Source organism: Pongo pygmaeus, chromosome 1 (genome assembly GCF_028885625.2).
Source record: "Pongo pygmaeus isolate AG05252 chromosome 1, NHGRI_mPonPyg2-v2.0_pri, whole genome shotgun sequence".
NCBI lineage: Eukaryota > Metazoa > Chordata > Mammalia > Primates > Hominidae > Pongo > Pongo pygmaeus.
This window is the reverse complement of record NC_072373.2, coordinates 210,464,937-210,490,777: the sequence shown is the minus strand read 5'-3', so window position 1 is coordinate 210,490,777 and position 25,841 is coordinate 210,464,937. Positions and strand designations below refer to the sequence as shown.

At 51.4% G+C, this 25,841-nt stretch overlaps 1 protein-coding gene across 9 annotated transcripts in view; it reads left to right on the top strand.

Annotated features, from left to right (window-relative positions):
- VWA5B1 (von Willebrand factor A domain containing 5B1) overlaps positions 1–25,841 on the top strand; it is a 68,514-nt gene that overhangs the window by 6,786 nt on the left and 35,887 nt on the right. For 3 of the 9 annotated variants that reach the window (XM_054453613.1, XM_054453640.1, XM_054453667.1), the window contains exons 2-8: positions 12,792–12,956; positions 15,032–15,184; positions 16,517–16,787; positions 19,725–19,870; positions 20,785–20,916; positions 21,569–21,693; positions 25,543–25,719. In XM_054453613.1, coding sequence (XP_054309588.1) covers positions 12,818–12,956; positions 15,032–15,184; positions 16,517–16,787; positions 19,725–19,870; positions 20,785–20,916; positions 21,569–21,693; positions 25,543–25,719 — 1,143 coding nt within the window. In that variant the 5' untranslated portion in view covers positions 12,792–12,817. Of the gene's footprint in view, positions 1–5,293; positions 5,448–5,522; positions 5,585–12,791; positions 12,957–15,031; positions 15,185–16,516; positions 16,788–19,724; positions 19,871–20,784; positions 20,917–21,568; positions 21,694–25,542; positions 25,720–25,841 lie in introns of those variants that run through there. The other 6 variants (XM_054453622.1, XM_054453597.1, XM_054453630.1 and 3 more) reach the window with 4 other exon arrangements.

The following is a 25,841-nucleotide window of genomic DNA, read 5'->3' as shown; positions in this document are numbered from 1 at the left end:
TATTTCCCCTCTGAGCCTCAGTCTCCTGATCCTTAAAAATGGGATAATAATCCTTATTTTGCCCTTATTCATAGAGCCCTAATTAATTCATGGATGTGAAAGTGCTTTAATTATAAATTGCTTTCTATGAAGGCTCATTATGATTACTTTCATGACTCGGTGGTGGATTTCTTTTTTTTTTTTTTTTTTTTTTTGGTTGGGGGACAGAGTCTTACTCTGTCTCCCAGGCTGGAGCACAGTGATATGATCATATCTCACTGCAGCCTGGAACTCCTGGGCTCAGGCAATTCTCCCACCTCAGCCTCCCAAGAAGCTGGGATTCAGGTGTGCCACCACACCTAGCTAATTTCTGTGTATGTGTGTAGAGATGGTCCCCATATGTTGCCCAGGCTGGTCTCAAACTCCTGGCCTCAAGCAATCCTTCCATTTCAGCTTCCCAAATGGTAGGATTACAGGCATGAGCCACCCTGCCCAGTCTCAGTGATGAATTTGAAAGGGTAAGCTGGTCAGGGGCTACAGCCTCTTCAATACATACAATTCCATCATTTTTAATCCTTTCCTTTGAATTCTTGAAGACTTTTCTAAGATACTGCATTTCTAAAAGATTCCTTACAAGCCTATCAGGAAGTCTGGCCTTGATTAGCTTTATCCCCACATCCCACCTTCCCCTACACAGGGCAAAGCCACCAGCTCACCTTCACAGTCAGCCAGGCACTGTGCCTGGCACTTTACCCACAGTCCTCCTTCTCATCATCATGAGGCAGGGAGGTGAGCTCTACTTCTGTGCCCTTTTATAGATCAGAAAACTGAGGTCAGGGAGGTGAAGTAGGTTGCCTGTGTCACCCAGTGCTACAAGTCAAAGCCTGGCTTTGAGCCTAATTCCTAGAGCCTGAGGAGCTCCTGATGCCCAGGCTGGCTGACGAGGGGGACTCTGCAGCTGGCCTCCTCTCTCTGCTTCCTTGTCCCTGGTTGGTTTAGTCTGTGTTGCTGACAACCCCATGTCGTACCTGGGACTCTCAAAGAGAGGGCTTTTCTCTTGCCTCTGGGGATGTGGGATACCATTACCATGGATTTTGCTATGGCATAGTGGTAAATGCAGAGGCACTGGAATGGAAACGCCCGGGGTTCAGTTCCCAGAGTCATCCCTTCCTAGCTTTATGACCTTGGGCAGTTTTACTAACCTCTCTTATATTCACTCAGATCACCTGTAAAAAGAAAGAAAGATTGCACTTACAGGGTTATGAGGGATCCGTGTGATCATCCACATAACTTTCTTAGCACAGTGCCCACGACCCAATGGAGGAGTTTGTGCAAAGTGTCGGGAACCTCTAAACCCTAAAACCCTGCCTCCTTAGACCTGGTTGGCAGTGGGAAACTCGGTATTCTAAATGCAGCCTCTCCAACTGTCTCTCCCTTCCCTCTTAACCTTCGGCTGGTTCTGCACCAGCTGGAGCCCAAGAAGGGGGCAATACCAACCTTGCCCAAGGTTTTCCTGCAGTAAGATGCCCCATGAGATCCATTCTGAGGCCTCTTTGTGTGTCCCTTGTGTTCCAGTTTTGTTTTTTATTTTGTTTTTGTTTTTGCTTTTTGAGACAGAGTCTCACTCTGTTGCCCAGCCTGGAGTGCAGTAGTGCGATCTTAGCTCACCGCAAGCTCCACCTCCCAGGTTCAAGCGATTCTCGTGCCTCAGCCTCCTGAGTAGCTGGGACTACAGGCACCTGATGCCCCGCCTGGCTAATTTTTGTAGTTTTAGTAAAGGCGGGGTTTCACCATGCTGGCCAGGCTGGTCTCAAACTCCTGACCTTAAGCGATCCACGCACCTCAGCCTTCCAAAATGCTGGGATTACAGGCGTGAGCCACCGCGCTCAGCCTCCAGTGGCGTCTTGTTGAAATGACTTCAAAATGGGAGTCATCTCTAGTGTGCTGATTTGGTAGGAGAGAGAGCCAGGGTACTGATCCACTATCCCACTCAAAACATGGGGAAGATGCTGTCTCCTTTCCCCACTCCTACCCCCACCTCCCCACTCCTAGAAAGCACAGCAAAAGGGCAGGAGCCAGTGAGAGGTGGAGCCCTGGGGGTTTGCCGCAGTCGGTGTGGAGGGGTCACAGGCCCTGCATAAGAGCAGCTGGCTGGCAGGTGCACTAACTCAGCCTGGGCACCTGGACCTCGCTGGAAAGGAGCAGGCAGCAGGGGGGGTGCCATTAACAACCCAGGATCTGGGACCAGATGCTTGGATTCAAATCCTGGCTCTACACCCACTCACTGTGTAACCCTGAGGTTTTCTTCACCTTTCTAGGTCTTGGTTTCCTCTGCTGCAAAGTGAGGATGAGCTGCTTCATAGGGTCTTTCTGGGGATTCAGCGTGAAAATCCCCCTGGCACTCAGGAAACAGTGCCACCTCTGAGAAGAGACTAAGTAGTCAGACACACAGATCCCTTCAACTGGGTGGGGCGCATGAGGAATGAGTATACATCTTCAGTCCTGATATGGGTTGTCTCTCAGAGCAGCTGAGACCCTGGACTGTCAATCTGAAGAGATGGGTGGGATGAATTCTCCAGGTGCACCTCCTCTTGTTGTTAGATAAAGATGCCAGTACTCAGAGCCCAGAGGGACCCTGTGGGAAGGACCTTCTCCAGGTCATTCATGTATTCATTCAGCAAATAAGTATAGAGGGTGATGAATCTTTGTGGTTAGGAGCTCGATCTCTGAAGGTGGAGTCCAAATCCCACCACCAGCTCCACCACTTACAAATGTATTACCTTGACCAAGAAATGTAACCAACCTGGGCTTCAGTTTCCTCTTCTGCAAAATGGGGATAATAGCCTTGCCTTCTTGATAGGATTGTCCCGAGGGCTACTAGAACTAATTCATGAAAAGCACTTAGAACACTACCTGGCATCTACTCATGGCTCAATATGTGTTAGCTGATATTTTTTGAAAACTGTTTTAGGCACTGTTCCATGTGCTAAGAACCATAACAAGGAAGAAGTACAGCTTTGACCCCCACCCCAGGGTCTTAAGACCCCACCAATCTTTATGCCCCACCAGCTGTGCTCCGTCCAGGCCCAAGAGGTATGGACAGACCATATGCATGACAGCAGGGTCCCAGTCTGGAGTTCATACGCAGTTGGTGGCAGAGCTGGCAGAACAGGCTGAGTTAGTGCACCTGCCAGCCAGCTGCTCTTACTCAGGCCAGGGGGCGCTTTGACTCCCAGTCCAGTGCCCTCTGCCTCCCCACAAAGCCTCTCTGTGGAGGGGGCGCAGTGTGTGCGGGGAAGCAGTCTCACTCACAGGTTGGCCCAAACTGCTCTGGGACCTCAGAAAGAAGGGAAGGCAATGAATGTATTCTTTAGCCAACACCTAGGCAGGGGGCCCTGGGATGGCTGGGTGACAGGTCTGAGGGCTGTAGGTGGCCAGAACCACCATGGGGAAATGCCAAAAGCTCAGGTGCACAGATGCAGTCATAGTGGGTGGGAGAGTGAAGCCGGGAGGATAACCCAAAGAGAAAAGGGAATTAAAGCAATGGCCAACATTTACTGCGGACCTGAAACTGAGGCAGACATTTTATAGGGCAGTGTCTCCCTTGCAAGCTTCTCAATAACCCTAAGAAAGAGAAGACATTTTTACCTGCCCACTATACAGAGGGTGAAACTGAATTTCAAAGGAACATCCAATGAGAGAACACTGGAGAAGGAAAAGGAAAGGCAGGTTCCAGGGGCAGGAATTTACTTCCTAGCCTGTCACTTTACCACTTCGAGGTTTTGCCAGCAGGCACAGCACAAGGATTTACTCTTCAACTCCCTAGGAGCCCCACTGCAACAGAGTAGCTCTAGAGGGGCAGTGGCTGGATTCAAAAACAGCTCTCCCTCTGAGCCACCAGCCGGTGAGCCCCTCAGCACATGGAGAGCTGTGTGCTGGAGACAGGGACAAGGCTTGAAGCCACATAGAGAATTTACTTAGTGCTTTTCAGTGGAGCCACAGGGATGCTGGCAGCTCGGCTGGGTGAGCTCACCTTGCAAACATGCCCCTGGAAAGGTGGGTGTACATTGAATTTGTGTAATAAAGCCCAATTTTCCCAGCGATGTGTGGGCGCATTTTTGAGTGACCCTCAGTGAGCAGAGGCTCCAACGCAGGAATCTTACTGGGCCCCCCAGTGGACCGGCACGGCGCAATTTCTGTATATGTAAACCACTTCCTCGTTGATCTAATCTGACAAGCATCTTTTCAGACGCTTAGCCCAGATAGATGGCCCTCATTTATCTTTTCAAATGTGGATGTGCCTATTTCTCCCTTCTTCAGCAGGCCTAAACACAGTCTTCTAGCTGGAAGCCCCAGACACCGTGTGTGGCTTGGCCCCAGCCTCCTGTCCAGACTGACTGTCCAGGACATCTCAACTGGCTGGACTCCAGGTCTCTAAGGCAGTGTGAGGACGCAAAGCACTGAGAAGCCTGAGCATTCTGTACTTTGACTACTCCCCCAACCCCCAGCCCCTACCAAAGGAGACTACAGCTATCTCCAGGATAGAATCTCATGGGCTGGGCTGAAATAAATTTCTCCCATTGTTAGATTCTTTAGATGAACCCGTAGCCAAGTCCTATATCCACCCCATGGCACATTTCATTCTATTTATTTGGCCACTGACTCATTCGTTCAACCAATAGAGCACATGCCATACATTCATTGTTAAGCACTAACTATGGGCCAGACACTGAGGAGAGACAGAGTATCCTGTCTCAAGTTCTGGGGACTAACTGCTCCTGGTTGGGGTGGGTGGGGGACAGGACACAAGGCCTGAGGGCAGAGGCCCTGTACTTCTTGGTCGTTGCAGTAGCCCAGCCTAGCAGTGTCTGGCACAGAGCAGGTCCTCCATATAGGTCTGTTAAATGGACACACGGCACATGGATGATGAGACAAATAACATGAGTGGTGCTGACTGTGCTGGTGGCAGGGGGCAATCTTAGGCAATGCAGGACCCAGAGAAGGCTCCATGGAGGTGGTGGCATTGAAGCTGGCCTTGAAGGATGGCTAAGGAGGGAGAGGTGGAGACAGCATTCCTGGCAAAGCCCACAGTGCCAGAAGAGATAGCAGTAGCAGAAGTCAGCCTTGTTTGGAGGCATAGCAAGAGGTCTTGACTGGCTGGAGCATGGGGTAAACGGGGTGAGGGTGGGCCTCACAATCAGGGATTTGTTACCCATGTTGGCTGGATATAGGCCTACGCGGGGAGGTTAGAGGAAAGAGACCAGAATACGAGAAGCCCAGAATTCTAGAAGGTTAGAACAATCAGACCAGATCCAGAGAACCTACCGACTTGGCCCCACTTTGATAAGAGTGTTGGTGCTATCTGTGATTGGGTGGCCCTTGCAGCACAGGCTTCTAAAGGGGCTATGAAAGCAGGACTTCCTAGAGGGGCTGGAGATGAGAAAAGAAGCAAAGGCCCCTAGCCCCAGGTAAGAGGGCAGGTGGCAAGCCCAGAATTGCTTGTGGGCTCACAGTCTTCGTCTAGCCCAGGCCTGGCTGAGCCCACACAGCTAGGGGACCCCAACTCTATGGAGAAGCATCTGGGAGGGATCAGGCCAGGTTGAGGGTGAGTTGCTTCCAGAATGGGCTTTGCAGGTGGGAGGAACATGTTTCTGGGACAACAATGTGCGGGGGATGCAAGGGAAAGGGTAGATTTCAGCAATAAGATCAGAGTCAGGGTCAGGATTTGCTAAGGCAGATGCTAGGCAGAGGCCCATGGGACCTTCCCAGCTCAGACCTGGAGGAAGCTAAGGCACACGGAGGTTTAGTAACTTGCTCAAGAACACGCAAAATGTGAGTGGCAGAGCCCAGCAGAGTGACTGGGCCAATTACTATAAAAGTGGCCATCCCAGGAACTCTAACCTCAGGCAGTTCCCCAGAGACTGGGACCTAGGCACCCCTAACCACTACCCCACGGGCAAGTTTCTGCCTTCTCAATCTCTTTCTGAAAAGCAAATATCCCCCAGCAAGAGGGGCATGAGGGCCTTCTCCTTGACCCCAGGAGCCCTGACACAGCCCCCTGCCACCTCCACCTCCCTTGTGATGGCTGAAGCCAGCAGGGCCCCAGCACTCTCTTCCCTCCTGTGCTCAGCATGAACTGGGAAGCAGCCTGAGCAGGGGAAAGAGCAGGCTTTGGAGTCCGGGCTGGTTTCCATTCAGCTTGGCCACTCTCTGGCTGTGTGATGGCTTTTGGACCTCCGTCCGAACCTGGAAATTGGGAGTAGATATATTAGCAATGCCTGTAAAGCACTAGAACCTGGTAGATGCCCCTATTCAGAGGCCCTTGTCCAAACCAAGCACAATCCAGGGAGCTGGAACAAGGCAAAGGAGGAGGTGCAGCCATTGCTCTTTCAGAACTCACAGCCCCATGGGAAGATAAAGCCATTGCAGATGAGTGGTTACAGTGCCGCAGGATGTGGGGTGTGATAGACAAGGGCCCAAAGGCTATGGAAGCCCCAAGGAGAGCGTGTCTGATGGACTGGAGTGTCAGAGAAGGAGAAGGCTTCCTGGAGGAGGTGGATCTAAGCCTTGAAAGATGAACAAGACTTTGACGGCAGAGAAGGCAAAGGGTGGCAAAGAACCTGACGTGTTCAGGGCATGGTGAGAGGGTCAGTGTGTTTGGAGGAAGGCGAGCATGAAGAACGTGGAGGGCGGTGGCACTGGAGAGAGACGGGGACCCAATGGGGAGAGCCTTGAATGCCACATTAGATGTTTGACTTACTCTTTTGGACAAAATCAATGGGAAGCCATTACACTCAGGAAAAATGGAGGTGTGTGTGCATGCGTGTGTGTGTGTGTGTGCACGTGCGTGCACGTCTGTGTGTGTGTGGTGACAGAGGAGACCAGAAGGGAAACAGCCTGGAGGTTGAAGGAACAGGTAGGAGATGATACAGTCTAGGGGAGATCAGTGAAGCAGCAGCAACAGGAAGAGAGAAGAGAGGATTGCAAGACTCGCTCAGGCAGAGGTGACAAGGCTTGGGGGAAGCTCAGCGCAGGAGATGGTGTACCCTCATGTTTAAGCACATGGTCCTTCTACTTTGGTTTACTCTTAGCCTCATTGTTTACTGGCTGTGTGGCCATGGGCAAGTTGCCTCACCTCTTCAAGCCTTGGTATTTTCATTTATCAAATAAGGATAATAAGAGTACCTACCTCCGAGAGATGCTGAAAATCATATATGTAAAGCACTCAGAGTGGTATTTCACCCATTCAGCAAATACTTATTGAGCATCTACTATGTGCCTGGCACTACTCTGTGGGCAGTGGATACAGCAGTGAATAAACTAAAACAAAATCCTGGCCCTCACAGGGATTACACCTTGGAGCGTTAGGAGACACATTAAACAAGATAAATAAGCAAGATATATATTATGTCAGATGGTGATAAGTGCTAAGGAAAAAAACAAAGAAAGGAAGCTGGAAAGTGTTGGGAGGTTGCAATTTTAGGAATGAGCAAATGGTCTTGAAGACGGACCCATCACAGATGGTATGTGAAGTTCAAGGCATGGGAGTGGAAGTGCAGGCTGAGCTGGGAAGGAAGCAAAGGTTGCTGACACGCAGGATCAAGGGGTAAATGCCCAGGTTGTTGATGCACTGTTCCCAAGGATGCTCAAGTCACCTGAGATGATGGCAGGGCTTGGGAAACAGAGGAAGTCATGAGCCAAGCGCCAAGTGTTGACTAAAGGAGTATGATTGAGACCTTAGAGAAGGCAAGCCACAAGGATGGGATAGCCAAAATGCATCAGCCCCCCAAGGAGAAGGGTTTTGACAGGAGGACAGAAGAGTGACAGTCTTGGAGCAGCAACTGGGACCAAGGACACAGAGAGTTTCAGGAGAGGCACAAGATCTGGGGGAGTTTGCTGGCCATGCAGGGGCAGCTGTAGATGACACAGGGGGAGGTTTGGAGAGGTGGGCAGTGGCCAGGAACTGACTCAGGGGCACAGAATTACAGAGCTTCCCCCGTGGGTTGACGGCCTGTTACAAGACGGGTGGCACCTGTGGTGGGCAGGCAGGTAAAAACTGGAATGGGAGCCCAACAGATTGAACCTCCATAGCTTCTCTGTGGAGCCGCGCCTGACCTCATGGCCAGAGGATATCTCTCCCTCAGCGGAACCCATGAAAAACCCAGAAATGACCAGCCTGGCATTGTGATGACATATGGATCCATGCATTCATTCAACAGATATGTTTCACCCCTTTCTATGAGGTCAAGCATAGTTTAAGATACTAAGGATGCATCAATGAGAAAAACAGGCCCCAATACCTGCCCTTGTGGAAGGAGGCAGATGAAAAGCAATAAATGCAATAAATGTTTTCTACATAACACATTGGAGAGTCATGCTATGGAAAAAACTCCAAACAGAGCAGGATGAGGGATCTGAAGGAAAGGAGGAGAGGGGTGCAATTTTAAAGCAGGTTTTCAGGGCCCTTCCTGAGAAGGTGCCACCTGAGCAGACGTGAAGGGGTGAGGGAGCGAGCCACGAGCACGTGCATGTCTAGAGGCTGGAGTGAATCAATTAAGGGGGTGGTCAGAAGGGAAACCAGCAGGGGCTCAGATCAATGGGGGCTTGAGGGACGTGGCGGCCATCAGGGAGTTTGAGCCATGGAGTCACACAACTGGATCCTTGTCTTCAAAGGACGACTCTTACTGCTCCACTGGGAATAGACTGCAAGGGGACAATGTGGCTGCTGCAGTGGGGATGACAAGAAGAGGCCAGATCGTGAACTTCTGTCTTTATTTACTGGCTGTCTCTTCCATTAGTAGCTCTACTCACACCTGCCTGTTCCCACTGCATCCCCAGCACCTGGTGTCCTTCAGTGTCCTTGGGAGGCTGCTGGCACTCATTCATTCATTTCACTTTAGAAATATTGATTGAGCACCTATTATGTGCCAGGCATAAATATGAATAATGTCCTGCCCAGAAGGACAGCAACCATTTGGGATTTAGCATCTCTAGGCCATCACAAAAGTGTTGGTATTTAACAGGCACACCAGGAACCTCCTCTAAGCCATATAGAACTCTTAGCATCCAGGTTTGACCCAACGTTTCATCAGGAAAACACAGTCCAGAGCCTCAAATCATTCCAATCTTTCTATGTGCCTCTTAGAGAATATGAGAGGGGATCCAATTTATAACTCCGGGCACTCCTTCTGAAAAATCCTTTTTCTTGCCCTCCCCAGTCCTCCCTCCCTTGTTCTTTAAGGCCCTCCCTCTTCTGCCAGGCCCCTTCTGCCAGCTCCACTCAATCCCTTTCTGGTTTCTCTCACCTCACCAGCTCTTTTCCAGATGTCGCATCCCAAAAGTCAAGGAACTCGGCAAAGACATGATGTGTGGCACACTGAGGAAGGAGGTGGGGAAGGTAAACATAGTGTTGACCCTCACACACTTGACAAGCCCCACTCACACCAGACACCATTCCTAAGACTGAGCCTTGGCTTCCCACACCCTGACCCGGAGATGCCATGGCCTCGTCCTTGTCCCTGGATGCTTCCTGTGGCCCGTGCCCACCTGAGGCCCAGGTTGGGACAGAGCTGGAAGGGAAGACACTCAGCACAATCTACTCTGGTCCTCATGGTCCCCGTCTCTCATGGGGATGGCCCTGGGCCCCTCCCAGGAGAAAGTCCTACATGCACACCCATTTACCTGTGTGCCATTGAGGCACCCCAAACCCACATCCAAAGCCAGCACACTCCCTTGAGGCTTCACTGTCCTCATCTGCAGAAGAATAATACCTTAGAAGGTTTTATGAGGATTAAATGAGATAATATATATGCCTGGCACATTTTCACTGTTTAATAAATTCCCACTGTCATTGCTATGACCTTTCCCCAATCCCACATTTCCTCTGCTGCTAGATTATAAACTCCTTGCCATTTGGGCTGGGTCTCATCTTTGTATAGCCAGTGGCTAATTCAGGGCCTGGAATACAGTAGGTGCTTATCAATGCTGGATGAATTGATAAAAAATTTGCATTAACCAGGCCCCTACAGGATTTAAAGTTTATTATTTCCAAGGGATTCTGACATTCTTTTTTTTTTTTTGAAATATAGATTTTGGTTTTTTATTTGTGTGCATGTGTGTGTGTGCGTGTGTATGCTTTTTTAAGATAATTTCAACTTTTGTTTTAGATTTAGGGGGTACATATACAGGTTTGTTACATGGATATATTGCATGATGGTGAGTTTTGTGGTATGACTGATCCCATCACCCAGGTATTAGCACAATACCCAACAGTTAGTTTTTCAACCCTTTCCCCACTCCTTCCCTCCCCGACCAGTAGTCCCGAGTGTCTATTATTGCCATCTTTGTGTCCATGAGTATACAAAGTTAAGCTCCCACTTACAAGTGAGAATATGGGGTTTTTGGTTTTCGGTTCCTGCATTATTCGCTTAGGCTAATGGCCTCCAGCTGCATCCATGTTGCTGCAAAGGACATGCTTTTGTGCTTTTTTATAACTGCATGACATTTCTAAAGGGTCAATGCTGAAGGAGTCTGCCGTCCGTTATCAGATGTCCCTCATCTAAGCCCCGCTCCCTGGGCCAGGGACAATGTGGGTAGATTGGGTTGGATAAGATGCCTTCGGCAGAATCTCACCCCAAGGTGGACTGGAGCTGAGGTCTGGGATCACTGCATGTCTGGGTGCTGGCTCCCTAAGGCTGCCTTCCCCAATCAGCATTCCAGACAAGAGCGAACCAGGATGCAGGGGGACTGGGGGGGAGTGAACATTGGGAGGGGGGATGTGGCTCTGTCAGGAAATGAAGGCCACCATCTTGTCCAGCACCCTCACATCTTGCCTCCCCACCCCCTTGAAGTTGCCAGGCTTTGCTCTGGCCACCAGGAGAGAGATCTCCTGAGAGAAGGCCACTTGGGGAGACAGCAGTTCCCTCCCGGCTCTTTATCTGCCTGCTGCTGTCAGTCAGCCCGACAGAAGATAAGCCCAGAGCTGTCTGGGCCTGAGCCCAGAGGGAGAACATAATTAAAAAGCCACTGCTGGCCTGGCGGGGTGCCAGGGTGTGGGGGAGCACCTAAGGATCTCAGCTGGGGACATGGAGAGGACCCAGGGGGAAACAGTCCCTTCTTTGAGAAAGAGCAGGGTACTCAGCACTCATTGAACAGCCTTGCAAATAAAGGGCAGCAGGCTACCAGCCCAGGGAAGATTTGCCTGGCACCTACCCCGCACACAGGAAAACCAGAGGGAATCTGACCTCAAACTTCTATCCTACACCCTTCATTTGACTTTGCTTCCCATTCCCACCCCACTTCTTCAAGGCATGTGATTACTTGGGCGGGGGTCTTGGGAGGCCCTAGATCATTGAGACGTGGTCCTGAGAAGTGCTATGGAAGCCTTCATGCTGCAAGGATGAAAGCCATGCATCTCTTATTCATTCAATCAACACAAAGGGGGTTGTGAAGCCAAAGTCGAATCAAGGTGAAACCAAAGTCGATGTGGCCCGTGCCCACGTATGTAGCACCTATGCTCAAACGGGAAACAGAGAGTAACAGACATTGCTCAGAAACAGAATGCAGCACAACAAATGGATAGAGATATTCTTGGGGAGAGAAACTCAGCTCTGTGGGGGGATGACGGAGGATGCTGGGCACACTGGCCTGGCCTCCCTGCAGAGAGGACCAGAGTTGACCATGAAGGATGAGTAGGGGGTTACTAGTTTAAAAATGGGCGTGACATGGGCCTTCCAGGAGGAGCAGCAAGCACAGGGATGGAAGGAACAGGACACGTGTCCGGAGTGGAAACTGCTGAGACCCACAGGGTGTGTTTGGGGACTGTGGTGATGCTGGGCTGGAGAGGCCAGCAGGGGCCCAACCCCATAGAGCCTCAGGCCACCTTAAGCTTTGGTTCTCTGTCCAAGAAGCAAGGGAACCCATTGGTGGGTAGAAGAGGGTAGTGGGGTAGAAGAGACCTGTCCAGTTTATGCGTCCAGAATGTTTGTTCTGGCCAGTGGGTGGAAGATGGATTCTTGGGCAAGAATAGATTCAAGAGGCAGATCAGGAACTGCAGTCCAGGCAGAGGTGGTGGTGGCCTGGGACAGGGTGCTGGTGGCCATGAAGGGAGGATGTGGATGGATACAAGGGCTTTTCCAGAGAAGACACACGGGTCTTGGCGATGGATTGGCTCTGTGTGTGTGTTGCGGGGGGCGGCGGGGAGGTGGTGAGAAGGAGGTGCAGGAATGACTCCCAGGTTTTGGCCTCTACACCTGGAAGACTGTGGCTCCCCTTTCTTTGGTGACTATTGGGGTTGGCCCTCACCTACCAAGTGTTCACTGCATTGGGCAGCCTCACTGAAGTCAGAGAAGGAGGGACGTGGTGAGCTATTCCAACGCCTTCATTCTGCAGAGGCAACATCTGAGGCTTAGGGATTATGGGATGCACAGAGGATGGGGTCAGAGCCTGAGCCCCTCGACTCCCCTCCGCTCCCCGCATGGTCTGTTGGGGAGAATTCCAGGCTGAACATAAGGCTCCCTGGGCTCTAGCCCTGATTGTGCGCCAACGCTTTGAGTGAATCCCAGCAGGTCACATGCTTTCAAGCCTCTGTTTCTCTACCTGTAAAATGAAAGGAAGAGAATGGCCACTTCTCCTCTTCTCAGGGAAGATTGGTAGTTATCCTGCAGTCACTTCCTTCCCAGGAACTGGGAAGTTCTTGGGGAAAATGAAAACAATGATGCTTTGACTGCTTGGGGGTGTCTGAAATGGGAAAACTAGGTTGAGGGGCCCTGGGGGAGCCTCTTCCCACTTCCTGCCCTTCCTGTGTCTCGTAGGTTCTGAAGGCTGAGTAGCCAGTGGGATGCCCGGCTTGCTGAATTGGATCACGGGGGCAGCCCTGCCCCTCACTGCATCTGATGTCACCTCCTGTGTCAGTGGTTATGCCCTGGGCTTAACTGCCTCCCTCACCTATGGCAACCTGGAAGCCCAGCCCTTCCAGGGTAAGGACACCTGCTGGGGCCTCCCCGGGACCACCCCCTCCTCCACATTGAATCCCTATCTTGACATTTACTCGCTGACTGACCTTAGGCAAGTCATGCCACCCCTCCGAGTCTGTTTCCCCATCTGTAAAATGGTGAGACTATTTCTGCTTTGCAGGCCTCAAAGCTAATAGCAAGGAGGGTCAGGATTTGAGCTGAGGAGGTTTGGATTCAGCCCCAGCCAATTGTCCCTGCACTTTTCTTTTTCTTTGAGACAGGGTCTCATTCTGTTGCTCAGGCTTGAATGCAGTGGTGCAATCACGGCTCACTGCAGCCTCTACCTCCCGGACTCAAGAGATCCTCCCACCTCAGCCTCCCAAGTAGCTGGGACTACAGGCATGTGCCACCACACCCAACTAATTTTTGCATTTTTTGTAGAGACGGGGTTTTGCCATGTTGCCCAATCTGGTCTCGAACTCCTGAGCTCAAGCAATCTACCCACCTCAGCCTCCCAAAGGGCTGGGATTACAGGCATGAGCCACAGCGCCAGACTGTCCCCACACTTTTACAGTCCACAAGGCACACTGTCCACTGATCAGTCCCACACTTTCTCCAGGGAGCCTCACAAGAGGAGAGGCATCAAGACTCAGTCAAAGCCAGGAGCCTCTACTCCTAGCCATGGTTCTTGCTCCTATGACCCTGGGGAAGCTGCCGCCCCCTCAAAATCACTATGCTCCTCTCTGCTGTCCAGATGCCCTGGATTGTGGTGGAGCAGATGAGGTAATACAGAAGGCAGGACTTTGTGGACTGAGAAACCATCTGTGAATATGAACCACAGTCTGGGATGTGGAGTCACACTGGCCTGCCAGAGTCATTTGTAAATCAAACTCCTCTCCTTCCACTTCAGGAGGGGAATTGTGGGAAAGCTAGGAGGGCACCGGCCAGGATTCCCTTCCTATCCGCAGTGATGGGGCCTCATGACCACCAAACTTCATGTCTTTGGTTACCAACCTTTGGTGACCAAACCTCAGCCCCACCTGAGGTTCTGAAACCCCTGCAGGGCTGCCCTGAGGACCAACACTACCCAAAGGGAGCTGCAGGGAAACTTTCTTCCCCTTAGAAATCTCCTGGGCAGGGCAAATGGCCCTGTTCTGTGTTCAAGGAGACCTAGAGAGGGTGACTTAAATTAGGATCCACCTGCGGACTCAGGGGTCTAAATACCAAATAACTTCCAACAGCCCTTTGGCTTTCCACATGCAGAAGGAACAAGTGCCCCCATTTTACAGATGAGGAGACTGAGGCCCAGAGGGAGTGGAGGTCGGGGTTTGTGAGAGGCTCACCCCGGACCCAGCATTGTGCTGTTCCGATATTAAGAGAGTAGATAAAATAAGACCTTAACACTGTAAATGTGATCCCCAGCCACCAGCATTACTCAGAAGCTGCTTAGAACTGCAGGATATCTGGCCCTACCCCAGAGCTACTGAATCTGAATCTGCATTTTAACAAAATCTGAGGTCATTCGTGAGCTTCGAAAGTTTGAGAAGCACTAAGATATAATAATGTGTGGCACGTGGCTTAATAAATGGTGCCTATTTTTCGATTCTCACTACAACCCTGGGAATTAGGTTTCATTATCTAGGAGGCCTAGAGAAGCTAAGCGTCTTATCCAAGGTCACCTGGCTAGAAAACATGATGGGGTCTGGATTAGAACCCTAGTCTTCCTCCAGAGCCCCAATCTTCCATGCCACAGGTGGCAAACTTGTGGCCCATGGACAAAACTGACCACACAGATGTGCTATATGAGGCCCACACAAGTCCCATAAAAAACCATGTTTTCCCTCTCTTGGAAAATCAGAAGTTCTGGCCACACCAGTCTCACACACCTGCAAAATAAGAGCTGGCCCTGTCGCTGTGCTTACCCACCTGGTCCCAGAGCTGGGAGGTCCCAGTCTGGCTCCCTGCCGAGGCCTCTCAGCATCCACTAAGCGGCAGTGGGCACCACCCAACGGGCAGGCCAAGGGTTCAGGTTCCTTCCAGGCAAGGGGTGTGCAGGGTGGGCCTGGGGCACCCCGCGATGCTGGGCCCTGCTCCAACAGGCCTCTTTGTGTACCCCCTGGATGAGTGCACCACGGTGATTGGCTTTGAGGCAGTCATTGCCGACCGTGTCGTGACGGTACAGATCAAGGACAAAGCCAAGCTGGAGAGCGGCCACTTCGATGCCTCCCATGTTCGATCCCCAACAGTCACAGGTAAGGAAAGGAGAAGCGCTGCAGCGGGACCTGGGTTTGGCCAGCCAGAGGCTGCCTGGGCTGCAGCCTCAGGCCGACTGCAAGGATAGCAGTGGGATATGAGGGAGAAAGAGCACTGAACTAGTCAGGAATCTTGGACGGAATCCTGTGCCACCTTGGGCCGATAATGAACTTCTCTGAACCTCAGCTTCACTGTCTGTAAGACAGAGGTAATTGACTTTCTGTAGTCACCTCGAAAGTGTGAGGATCAAAGGAAGGGAGGCAACAAAAGGATTTTAAAGGTCTCTCTAGAGAACAGAACAACATATCTTTTAAGTTCAGAGGCTGTGGGACGAGTCACACCAAGATTTGACTCCCTTTCCTGTTGCTCACAAATCGTGCGAGCTTAGAGAAAAAATTATTCCCTCTGTAAAATGGAATAAATAGCTGTCCTCACCCGATGCTCAACCAGGATAATGCACGCAGAGGACTCACATCACAGTAAATACTCAAAGCATGGCTACTAATGCCTGCTACTGAGGAAACTGAGGCTCAGAGAGGGAGAGCAACTGGCTCAAGGTCAGTAAAAGACAGCTGTTACTGCCTTTTAGGCAGCACATCACACAGCATGTTAGTGGAAGAGCCAGGGCTAGAACGTAGACCAGGTATAATATAATGTAAGAGATTCTTACTATTGGATCTGTGATCAAGGTGAAGTTTGTTCACGTGGTTATTAAAATGTTCAGTGAGCACTCATCCTGTGTAATGTGGAAAGTTGTCCCTGAGTTGTTATGATTTATCACAGTCTGAAAGGCCAGTTAGGATCTGTCTAGGAGTAACCATGATGGGAGCAGGGGGTAGAAAGTGGCTGTGTCAAGAAAGGTTGTGATGATGTTAGAGGAAAAGACCAGCCCAGATCAGAGACCAAGGAGGTGTTCACAGAGGGGTTGCGTGGGTGGGTAGACTGGCTAATTAGGGATGAAGGAATGGGTGTTTTGATAAAAGGAAAGAGCATGAGCAAAACTATGGATCCTCAAGGTGGAGGATGCTTCGATTTGGTTCTTGGGGTGGGAAGTAGAGTTTGGAGGATGAAGATGTAACCCTCTGTTGGAAGTTTTGTGAGTCCAAGTTTTCCACTCCCAGCAAGGTAGAGTGGAAAATTCACAGGCTTAGAGTCAGACGCATAGGGGTTCAGATCCTGGTTAAATGGGTTACTTATTCACAAGTCACCCTCAAGCTGAGCCTTGATTTTCCCATCAGCAAAATGGGGCCACTCACCCTTACCACAACAGCAATCTTAGAGGGGATCAGAGATAATCTATGTACAGCCCCTGACACCAGCCTGGCACTTAGGGAACATTCTGCAAGAGGGGGTTTCCATCACCCCTCATTCCTGCACACCGGGAAAGTTGACCTTGGATGAGGATTTGGAGCGGATCCTGTTCGTGGCCAACCTGGGGACCATTGCCCCCATGGAGAATGTCACCATCTTCATCAGCACCTCCTCGGAGCTCCCAACGCTGCCCAGCGGGGCTGTGAGGGTCCTTCTGCCTGCTGTCTGTGCCCCAACCGTGCCCCAGTTCTGCACCAAGAGCACTGGCACCTCCAACCAACAGGCCCAGGGGTAAGGAAGCCCTGCCCAGACCAATCAGAGTCCCAGGTGGGCAGCAGAGAGTGCGTCAGGTGACATTAGTAGGGGATGGGGTGGGGGGAGACAGGGAGGAGATGGGGAGGCTCTGCTGTACGGTTGCCACCCTCTGAGTCATTTGCTTCTCCCCTGCTCACTTTTAGAGCACTTAAAAGTATCCCTGAAATGCCCCTGAAATGGTACTGGCCAGAAGTTATGAAATTTGGACAGCTTGGAATCAGCATTTCCAAGCTGTCCAAATTTCATAACTTTACTCAAGAGGTACTTTCTGAGCATCTACAATGTGCCAGACACTGGGCTGGTTGTTAGGGATAGAGAAAGAGAAAAAACAACATGTTTCCTGACATTTTGGAACTTGGAGGAAGACCATTATACAATGAATAACACAACTAATTATGTGACTAATTATGTACTGGAATGTGTTATTGACTGAAAAGTACAAGGAAGGAGAAGTTCATTGGGCTAAGAGTATAAAAGAGGGACCCAACCCGGGGGACCAGGGGCCAGGTCAGGCTTCTCCGAGGAGTGATGTTTCAGCTGAGAACTGAATGATGCGGAGGATGTAGGCACAGAGAGGAGCGTTCCCGTGGGCGAGAGCAGCAGGAACAAAGGCCCTGGGGTAGCAAGGACAGGGCCCTGGAGAGGAACAGAAGCACAGGTGGCACGCAATGAGGCTGCAGAGGCATTGGACACCCTTTGGCCCTGGCTAAGACTGCGTTTCTCCCAAAAGCAACAAGGAGCCATTAAGAGGGTTTTCAACAGGATGGGGAGGGGAACATGACAAGCCCAGTACTTGGACAGTTTCTCTGTCCTCCCCTGGTGTATAGAAGGGAAAAGGAGGTGGGTCACAGTCTAAGGCACTTACAGCTGAGATCATTTGCTATGAAAATAAGTGCTATAGGGGATGGAAGGGGACAGAGTGGGACAAGTGCTATTTTAGCTCCAATGGACAAGAACTAGGCATCATTTGTGGCCTGACCTGAATGAAGGGTGCAAGCCATGGACATATTCTAGAGGGAATATTTTGCACAGGGAGAGTCACAAGTGCAAAGGCCCTGAGGCAGCAGCAGGTGCCATGTGTCGACGCAGCAGCAGAAAGGCTAGTGTGGCTATCACAGAGTGAGAGAGGAAAGGAGAGAGGTCAGATGGGTGGTGACAAGGGGGAACGTGCAGGGCCTTGAAGGACGACACTTGGCACAACAGAGAAGCTGGTGGCATAGCCAGTCTCAGACCAAAGAGTGCCAGCCTGTGTGTTGTCTTTGTAAGTGTTGCCAGTGATGATGAGCCTTGTGCATTTGAGAGGCAGGGCCTAGCTAGGACATCGGGACCTCAGTGGATCAGGGAACAAGAGGCTCAGGTAGCCCTGATGCCACTGAGTGGGTCCTAATACGCTTATTCCTGCCCATTCCAGCAGGCAGAGTTAAGAGTGACACTCTTGGGAAAAGACTGCCTCAAACCCATGTGAATCTCAAAGGAGCTCAGATAGAGTGACACAAGACAAAATTCAAAAACCAGATGATGCCAAGTATTAGTGAGGAGAGGGAGGATGCTTGTTCACTGCTAATGGAATTAGGAACAGGGACATCCACCCTGGAAAGCAATCTGGCAGTCCTCGGTGTGGCCTTTCACCCAGGGATCATGGAGAAATTCTTTCACAAGTCCAAAGGGAGCACGGACAGGGATATTCATGGTGGCATCATTTGTGGATGCAGGGAGGCCAATCTAGGAACAACAAGTACAATGTAATGGATGCCCCCAAGTGACATCAAGTTGGCAGCGAGGACTTGGGTTTGCAGCCACCTGGGTAGAGTTTTAAGACATAACACGGTGCCAAAAAAAGTAAGAGATCGAGGGAGACTCACAATATAAGGCAATCTTGTCAGCTTAAAGCACAATCACACCCAAATGCTGGCACGTATTTTATAAGGATGTATGCATACGGAAGGACATAGATTAAAGACCTTAGGGGGTGTGCCTGTGGAGACAGAGCAGGATGGGAGATGGGGTGGAGATTGCAAAGAAAGAGGGTCCCGAAATGTGAGCATTCAGCAGGTGACAGACACTTGGCTAAGCCGTTGCTCCTGGAGTCCTCAAAGCAACTGCAAAGTATTGTCCCCATTTAAAGGATGGGAAAACAAACACTTAAAGGAGAAATGACTTGCAAGGCTTGTAGCTCACAGAGACAGAGCAGAGATTCAGGATGTGGTGTGACGCAGTACAAACTCTTTCACCGTGGAGCCAGACAGACCTAGGCTAGGAGATCTGGGCCAGGACTCTGCCAAATCTTAATAGTGGGAATGGAAGCCGAGACGGGCGGATCACGAGATCAGGAGATCGAGACCATCCTGGCTAACATGGGGAAACTCCGTCTCTACTAAAAACAAAAAAATGAGCTGTGCGTAGTGGCGGGCGCCTGTAGTCCCAGCTACTTGTGAGGCTGAGACAGGAGAATGGCATGAACCGGGAGGCGGAGTTTGCAGTGAGCCGAGATAGCACCACTGCACTCCAGCCTGGGTGACTGAGCGAGACTGCATCTCAAAAAAATAAAAAATAAAAAAAAAATAGTGGGAACTTGGGCCAGTCACCTCACCACACTAAGCTTCAGTTTCCCCGCATGGAAAGTGGAGACCCTGACATCTTCCTCCCAGAGCTGTGGTGAGAACGATGTGAGCTACCCCCTCGGGAGCACCGTGCCTGGTGCCTGGCCCAGCATGGGTGCTCCTTGGAGGTGGCTGTGCCTTACATCAGAATCCAGGCTCTCCCTGGGGTCAGGTTGAGTGGGAGAGTATGGGTCTGGGGGCCCCCTTGGTGGGCTGGGCTGCCTGGAACTCATCGTCCTCTCCCTGTCTTCTCGCGCTGGGCCCCTCCTTCCACCCTGACTGGTCTCCTTTCCTTCTCCCTGCCCTTTTCCAGCACAGACAGGCACTGCTTCGGTGCCTGGGGCCCAGGCTCCTGGAATAAGTTGTGCCTGGCGACTCTCCTGAACACCGATGTGTCCAACCCCATGGAGTATGAGTTCAACTTCCAGCTGGAGATCCGTGGGCCATGTCTGCTCGCAGGTGAGAGGGAGACGTCCAGACGGGATGGGTGGGCTTCAGGCCAAAAGCCAAAGGCTGCCAGGGATAGGACGGGGGTGGGAAGGGAAGCCAACTGGCCCAGATGGCAGACCAACTAAAGTATACAAAGCCTGTGGACCCCCATTTCCCATGGCCCCAACAAGCAGCCCAAAGATAAGTCTCTTCCCAGGATGGATTTCAAGGCAACCGACTTTCACCCCAGTGGCTTCCTCAGAAGAATGTCCATGGGGAATGGTGGCCCTTGGTCCTCTCCTAGAGGCCACAGCTGTAAAGCTGCTTCCTGGTTCTCACCTTGTCTGCATGTCAGAAGCACCCAGAGACACCCAAACATCCTGCATCCTAGATCCCACCCCCCAGAGATTCTGGGGTGTGTTCCAGGCATGGAAACATTTAAAAGCTCCCCAGGAGATTCTAACATGTAACCAGGATTAAGAACCATTGCTCTGAAGGTTCTCCCCACAACCACTCAGAGCCTTAAAAGGACACTAGGATATGGTTTCTTGTCAGTGCGTGCTCTCCTAGAGCAAGATTGCATTCCAGTGTGAGGTGCATTTATGGAGCACCCATCAAAAAAGCGCCCTCTGACGGAGCGCTGAGAGCCATCTGCTTGGCAGCATGCTGGAGGCTGTGCGTGCCCTATAAGAATGCAACTCCTCCAACCCCCACTAGATCCTGAGTTCAGAGCAGGAAGAGCCATCAGACACCATCTATCTAAGCCTGCATTTTACAGGTGGGGAAATTGAGGCAGCCTGGCCATGGTCACACTGCAGGTCAGGAACCCCTAATGGGGCTGGCATGTCACTCATCTCTGGCCTGGATCTTGGTGTGCCCCAGTGAACTCCTCTCTCTTCTGACCTTATGAGCGTATATCCCCCTTGCTTTTCTATGCCGCTCAGGGGTGGAGAGTCCCACGCATGAGATTCGTGCCGACGCCGCCCCATCTGCCCGCTCGGCCAAGAGCATCATCATCACCTTGGCCAACAAGCACACCTTTGACCGGCCTGTGGAGATCCTCATCCACCCCAGCGGTACGGTGCCCCGCAACGGGCCCCTGGGCTGCCTGTGGGAGGGAGGAGGTGCTGATCCTGTGGGGACAGAACATGTGACCCCCTGCCCAGAAGCTAGCTAGCCAGGGAAAGGGTCAGGGGGGTGTGGCCAAGGAGAGGAGACCCACTACTTGCCTTCCGGGAAAGTTGGCTCTAGCTGGTGGAATCGAGTGTCTCCTGCCCTGATTCAAGCTCCAGAGGCCTAGGGTGTCATCCACCCATCAGGGCACTTTACCCCCAGGCCAGCTGAACAGAGGATCTTTGAAACCCAAAGCTCAGTGAGACCCTGGAAATTCTGTAGCCTCAAGGAGAAAATCTTGTCTGTTCAAGAATTCACAGAATGTCAGGACCTAAACACATTGGAGAGTCATGTAACCCCAACCTACTACCATTTTACAGATGGCCCAACTGAGGCCCAGAGAGGGGCAGTGAGTCACCCATGGCCACCAGGCTCCCCTGCCTCCCAGCTAAGGAGTCTTCCCAAGCCCTACACTGCTTCAGGCAGCCAGAACTTCCACCCCACTTCCAACTGGGAGTCCCACCCCTGTGAGAATCTTGCACCTAAACCAAAGCCCCCAGCATCCTTCTCCTACAATACCTGGCCAAGTGCTGAAAGTCAATCTCATCTCTGCAGAGCCCCATATGCCCCATGTCCTGATAGAGAAAGGGGACATGACGCTGGGAGAGTTTGACCAGCACTTGAAGGGAAGAACAGATTTCATTAAAGGGATGAAGAAGAACAGCAGTGCAGAGCGGAAGGTGAGGGCAACTGAGGTGGGGAGCGGATGGTGGCAGATTTGGGGTGGCACTGAGGCCTGGTCTCCACTGAACCAGTGAGGTGGGGAGGTAACCAGCTCGAGGTCATCCAGCAAGCTGGAGGCAGACACCAGGCAAAAAGTGTTTCCTTCCGTGGGCCCCGGGGCACTGCAGGACACTTTCAGATGCCCCGTCATCCTGGCTCTGTTCCCACCTCCTGCCAGATCACCTTTCTCCAGGACCTAGCAGGTGCCTAAGCCAGGAAAATTTATATATGGTGGCAGAAATGGCCTTGGCCTCCTCCAGGCCTCTGCATCCCCAGGGGTGCCCAGGACCCTTCAGCTCCTTGCCTCCTGGACCTCCCTTACCCACCAGCTGAGTAGCCTCTTGCTCTTCCTCCCTCTGGGGCCCTTGCTCGCTATGACATAAAGGACAAAGGCAGAGTGGGGAAAGCCTGAGAAAGATCCTCTCCTTCTGTTGTCCCCCACCCCATGAAGCTGCAGGACAAGGAGGCCTGGCCAGGGGGCAGGAATGGGAAAGGGAACGTTGGAGGCTGAGCGTCAGCCACAAGTCACACCCCGTGCTCTGCCTCCTGCTCATGGTCCTGCACACTGAGCCAGGTCCTGAATGCCAAGATAGGTTTCAGAATGATGGCTCATCTCTTTCCATTAGCCCCCTTTTTAGATGAGAAAACTGAGATCTAGCACCCAAAGAACACCAGTAAGCTGGAGGAAGGGAAAGACTGTGATCTCAGAAGTTAGATTTGGTGACCAGGAGGCTAAGGGATGAGAATGGATTCTGTGGGGGCAGTTGAGCTGGATTTCATACCACCACCCATGCTCTGCCTCCCTAGCTGGCACAGAGCATGGCAAGGTGAGGAAGTGGACAGAGACCCCCCTGGAAGCACATGCTCTCCCAGAGGTGCCCCTCAGCCAGATGAGTCAGTTGGGAGAAGAAGCTGGAGCCGGGGATTCTCAGAGTAGGGGACGGCAGTGCCAGAGGTCCCACTGAGCTCTGAAAACTGCTGCCTGTGGGCCAGTGGGGCCCAATGGGCCTCCCAGGCCTGGGGTTGGCTGCCCTGCCTGCCAAGCCTTAAATAATTAGCTCGGGGATGGCGGAAGCAAATGAGAATTAACTTGCCACCTTGGGTTTGTTATGCAAATAGCTTGTATTCTCACAAACTCCAGGGATGAGAGCAATCAACCCACGGCTGCTAAGAAATGATGAGTTTATTGTAATTGGATAATGGCAGCTTGAGGAGACATTAGAGAATCCTGAGCCAGGGCACCCACCCAGTCCCTCTAAGAGGCAGATAAGGTTTCTGGAGGTGGCTTCTCTCACTGGCAGATGTGGCTGCTGCTGCCTAGGGCTCTGTCATCAAAAGAGCCAGTCTGGGCTGTGGCCTCTGGTGGAGGGGCTTCACGTGGGAGAGAGACAGCGAGATCCCTTGGCAGGGAGAAGAGTGGGTTGTGGGTATCCACAGGGTGAACATCAATCAGGAAGAGTGGGTGGGACAAGCTGGCAGAAACCCTGGTTTAGCAAGGAGAGCGTAGATCACATAGAAGGGCACACCACGCATGAGAGACAGAGATGCCAAGAGTAACAGAGGCAAAAAAAAAAAAAAAAACACGAAAAGATGCCCACACAGGTCAGTGGCAGACAAAAAGGCCCACACAGATTAATTCCCTCACTTATTTATTCAACAAATAAATCTTAGGGGGGCAATACTGAGAATGACACAGTCTTTATCTTCATGGAGCTTATATTCTGGGATGGAAAGACAGAGGAAAAAAAGCAAATCAGGCTGGGCGCAGTGGCTTACCCCCGTAATCGCAGCACTCTGAGAGGCCGAGGCAGGCGGACCACAAGGTCAGGAGATCAAGACCATCCTGGCCAACATGGTGAAACCCCATCTCTACTGAAAATACAAAAATTAGCTGGGCATGGTGGCGCATGCCTGTCATCCCAGCTACTCGGGAGGCTGAGGCAGGAGAATTGCTTGAACCAGGGAGTTGGAGGTTGCAGTGAGCCGAGATAGTGCCACTGCACTCCAGCCTGGTGGCAGAGTGAGACTCTGTCTCAAAAAATAAAAATAAAAAAGCAAATCAATGAGCCAGATCTGTTTGGAGAGGGCTGATATGATCATGAGTAGTAGGTGCTTGGGTGTTCTTTAGCCGGGAGTCAGCAAAAGCCTGTCTGAGGATGAGACCTGGCAGAAGACCAAGAGCCCAACGTGGGAGGAATGGATGGAGAGGGCACAAGGGATGAAAGAACAGGAAGCAGAACAATGGTGACCTGTTTGGAAAACAGGAAAAAGGTCAGTGTGGCTGAAATGTAGGGAGCAGAGTGGGTAGACAGGATGTGGACAGGCAGGCAGGGGTCAGGCCACAGGGGGCTTCCTAAACCATGGTCAGAGTATTCAGTGAGGGCACTGCTTGAGCAAGAGAATGACAAGAACAGTAGCTCTAGCTGCTCTCTGCAGAATGGACCACAGGGAGATAAAAGTTGGAGAAAGAGAGCAGGAGGAGACTATTGCAAAGGTCTAGAGAGAGAGACAGTCCTCTCCTGTATATGAGCAGTAGTGGAGTCAGAGAGACGTGGACGCGTTCTGGCTGCATGTTAGCAGCAGTACTGGCAATGCTTTGCTGCAAGATGGAATGTGTGGAGTGAGGAGAAGAGGGGAACTGAGGACAACTGCTAGGCGTTTGGTTTGAACAACTGGGTGGGTGGTGATGTCATCTATTGAGATGGGGAAGGAACCCAAATAGACAGAAACTGAGAAACAGACACAGAGACACGTGTACACACAGAGACAGCCAGATAAGGAGACAGAGAGAGAAAGTTGGGGTGGAAAGTGAAAGCAGCGTGAGAACAAAGGGAATGAGATTCTGTGTGAAGGGGAGGGGGCGAAGCAAGGGGAAGGGTCCTGGCCTCAGGGCCAGCTAGGAGGCCACATAAAAGGATAAACACCAAGGCGCTGTCCTTCCCTTAATCTTTACTGAGCCATCTCTGGACTAGGCCCTATATTAAATTCTGGAGATGTAAAAGAAGCTAAAAGATGACCTGCCTTCAAGTATAATAGCAAACAAGTTGATGGGAGGCAGAGATGGGAGCAAAAAACTATTCAGTATGAGAAGTGCCTGGGCCTCCAGGACCAACAACAGCAGCACCAGCAATGGCAATGATGGCTGCTGTTTAGAGACCATTGCTCTCTGCCAGGCAGCCAGCTTCACAAGTGCACTGAACCCATGCAACAACTCAGTGAGGTATGTCTTCTTGTCCTCACTTCATGGATGAGGAAACTAAGTAATTAAGTCCACCTGGAAATTGGAGAAGCCTTTCCAAACAGGTAGAATTTGAAGAGTGAGTAGGAATTTAACAATGGGAGAGAATCGGTAAACCAAGGAAACCCAGTTCACAGCCAAGATGAACCAGAGAGCAGTTTACACACTGAGTGTAAAAGCGAGAGACCATTACTCAACCAATGGTCTTCTCGCATCTGTGCTGACTCAGTTCATCCTCACAAGCACCCTGAGAAGCGGACATTATTTGCCCCATTTTACAAATAGGTAAAATAGACCCAGAGGGGGGACTCACCCCCATATCACACAGTCGGATGGTGACAGAGCTGGGATTCAAACCCAAGTCTTTCTGTCTGCAAAGTCCATGCTTGCTGTTGCAACCCGTGAAGGTCTAGCAAACAGAGGAGCTGAGCACTGTCCGCCCGGAAATCTTCTGTGCAGAGCCTGAGCAGGATGTGGGTGCACGGTGAGTGACGGGGACCAGCATGAGTCCCCAGGAGTACATCTTGACCCCCTGATTGCCCAATCAGAGTGTTCTTTTCTCTTCCAGACAGAAATCATTCGAAAACGCCTCCACAAAGACATTCCCCACCACTCCGTCATCATGCTCAACTTCTGTCCCGACCTCCAGTCAGTCCAGCCTTGCCTGAGAAAGGCCCACGGGGAGTTCATCTTCCTCATTGACAGGAGCAGCAGCATGAGCGGGATCAGCATGCACCGAGTCAAAGTACCTGCTGAGAGAACCCCTCCCCAGGGCCCAGGGCTCCAGGGGAAATCAGCTGTGTGCCCCCAATCCAGCTTCCTCAGCACTTTCTGTTCCAAGAAACAACTTTTAAAAATCAGTTTAAA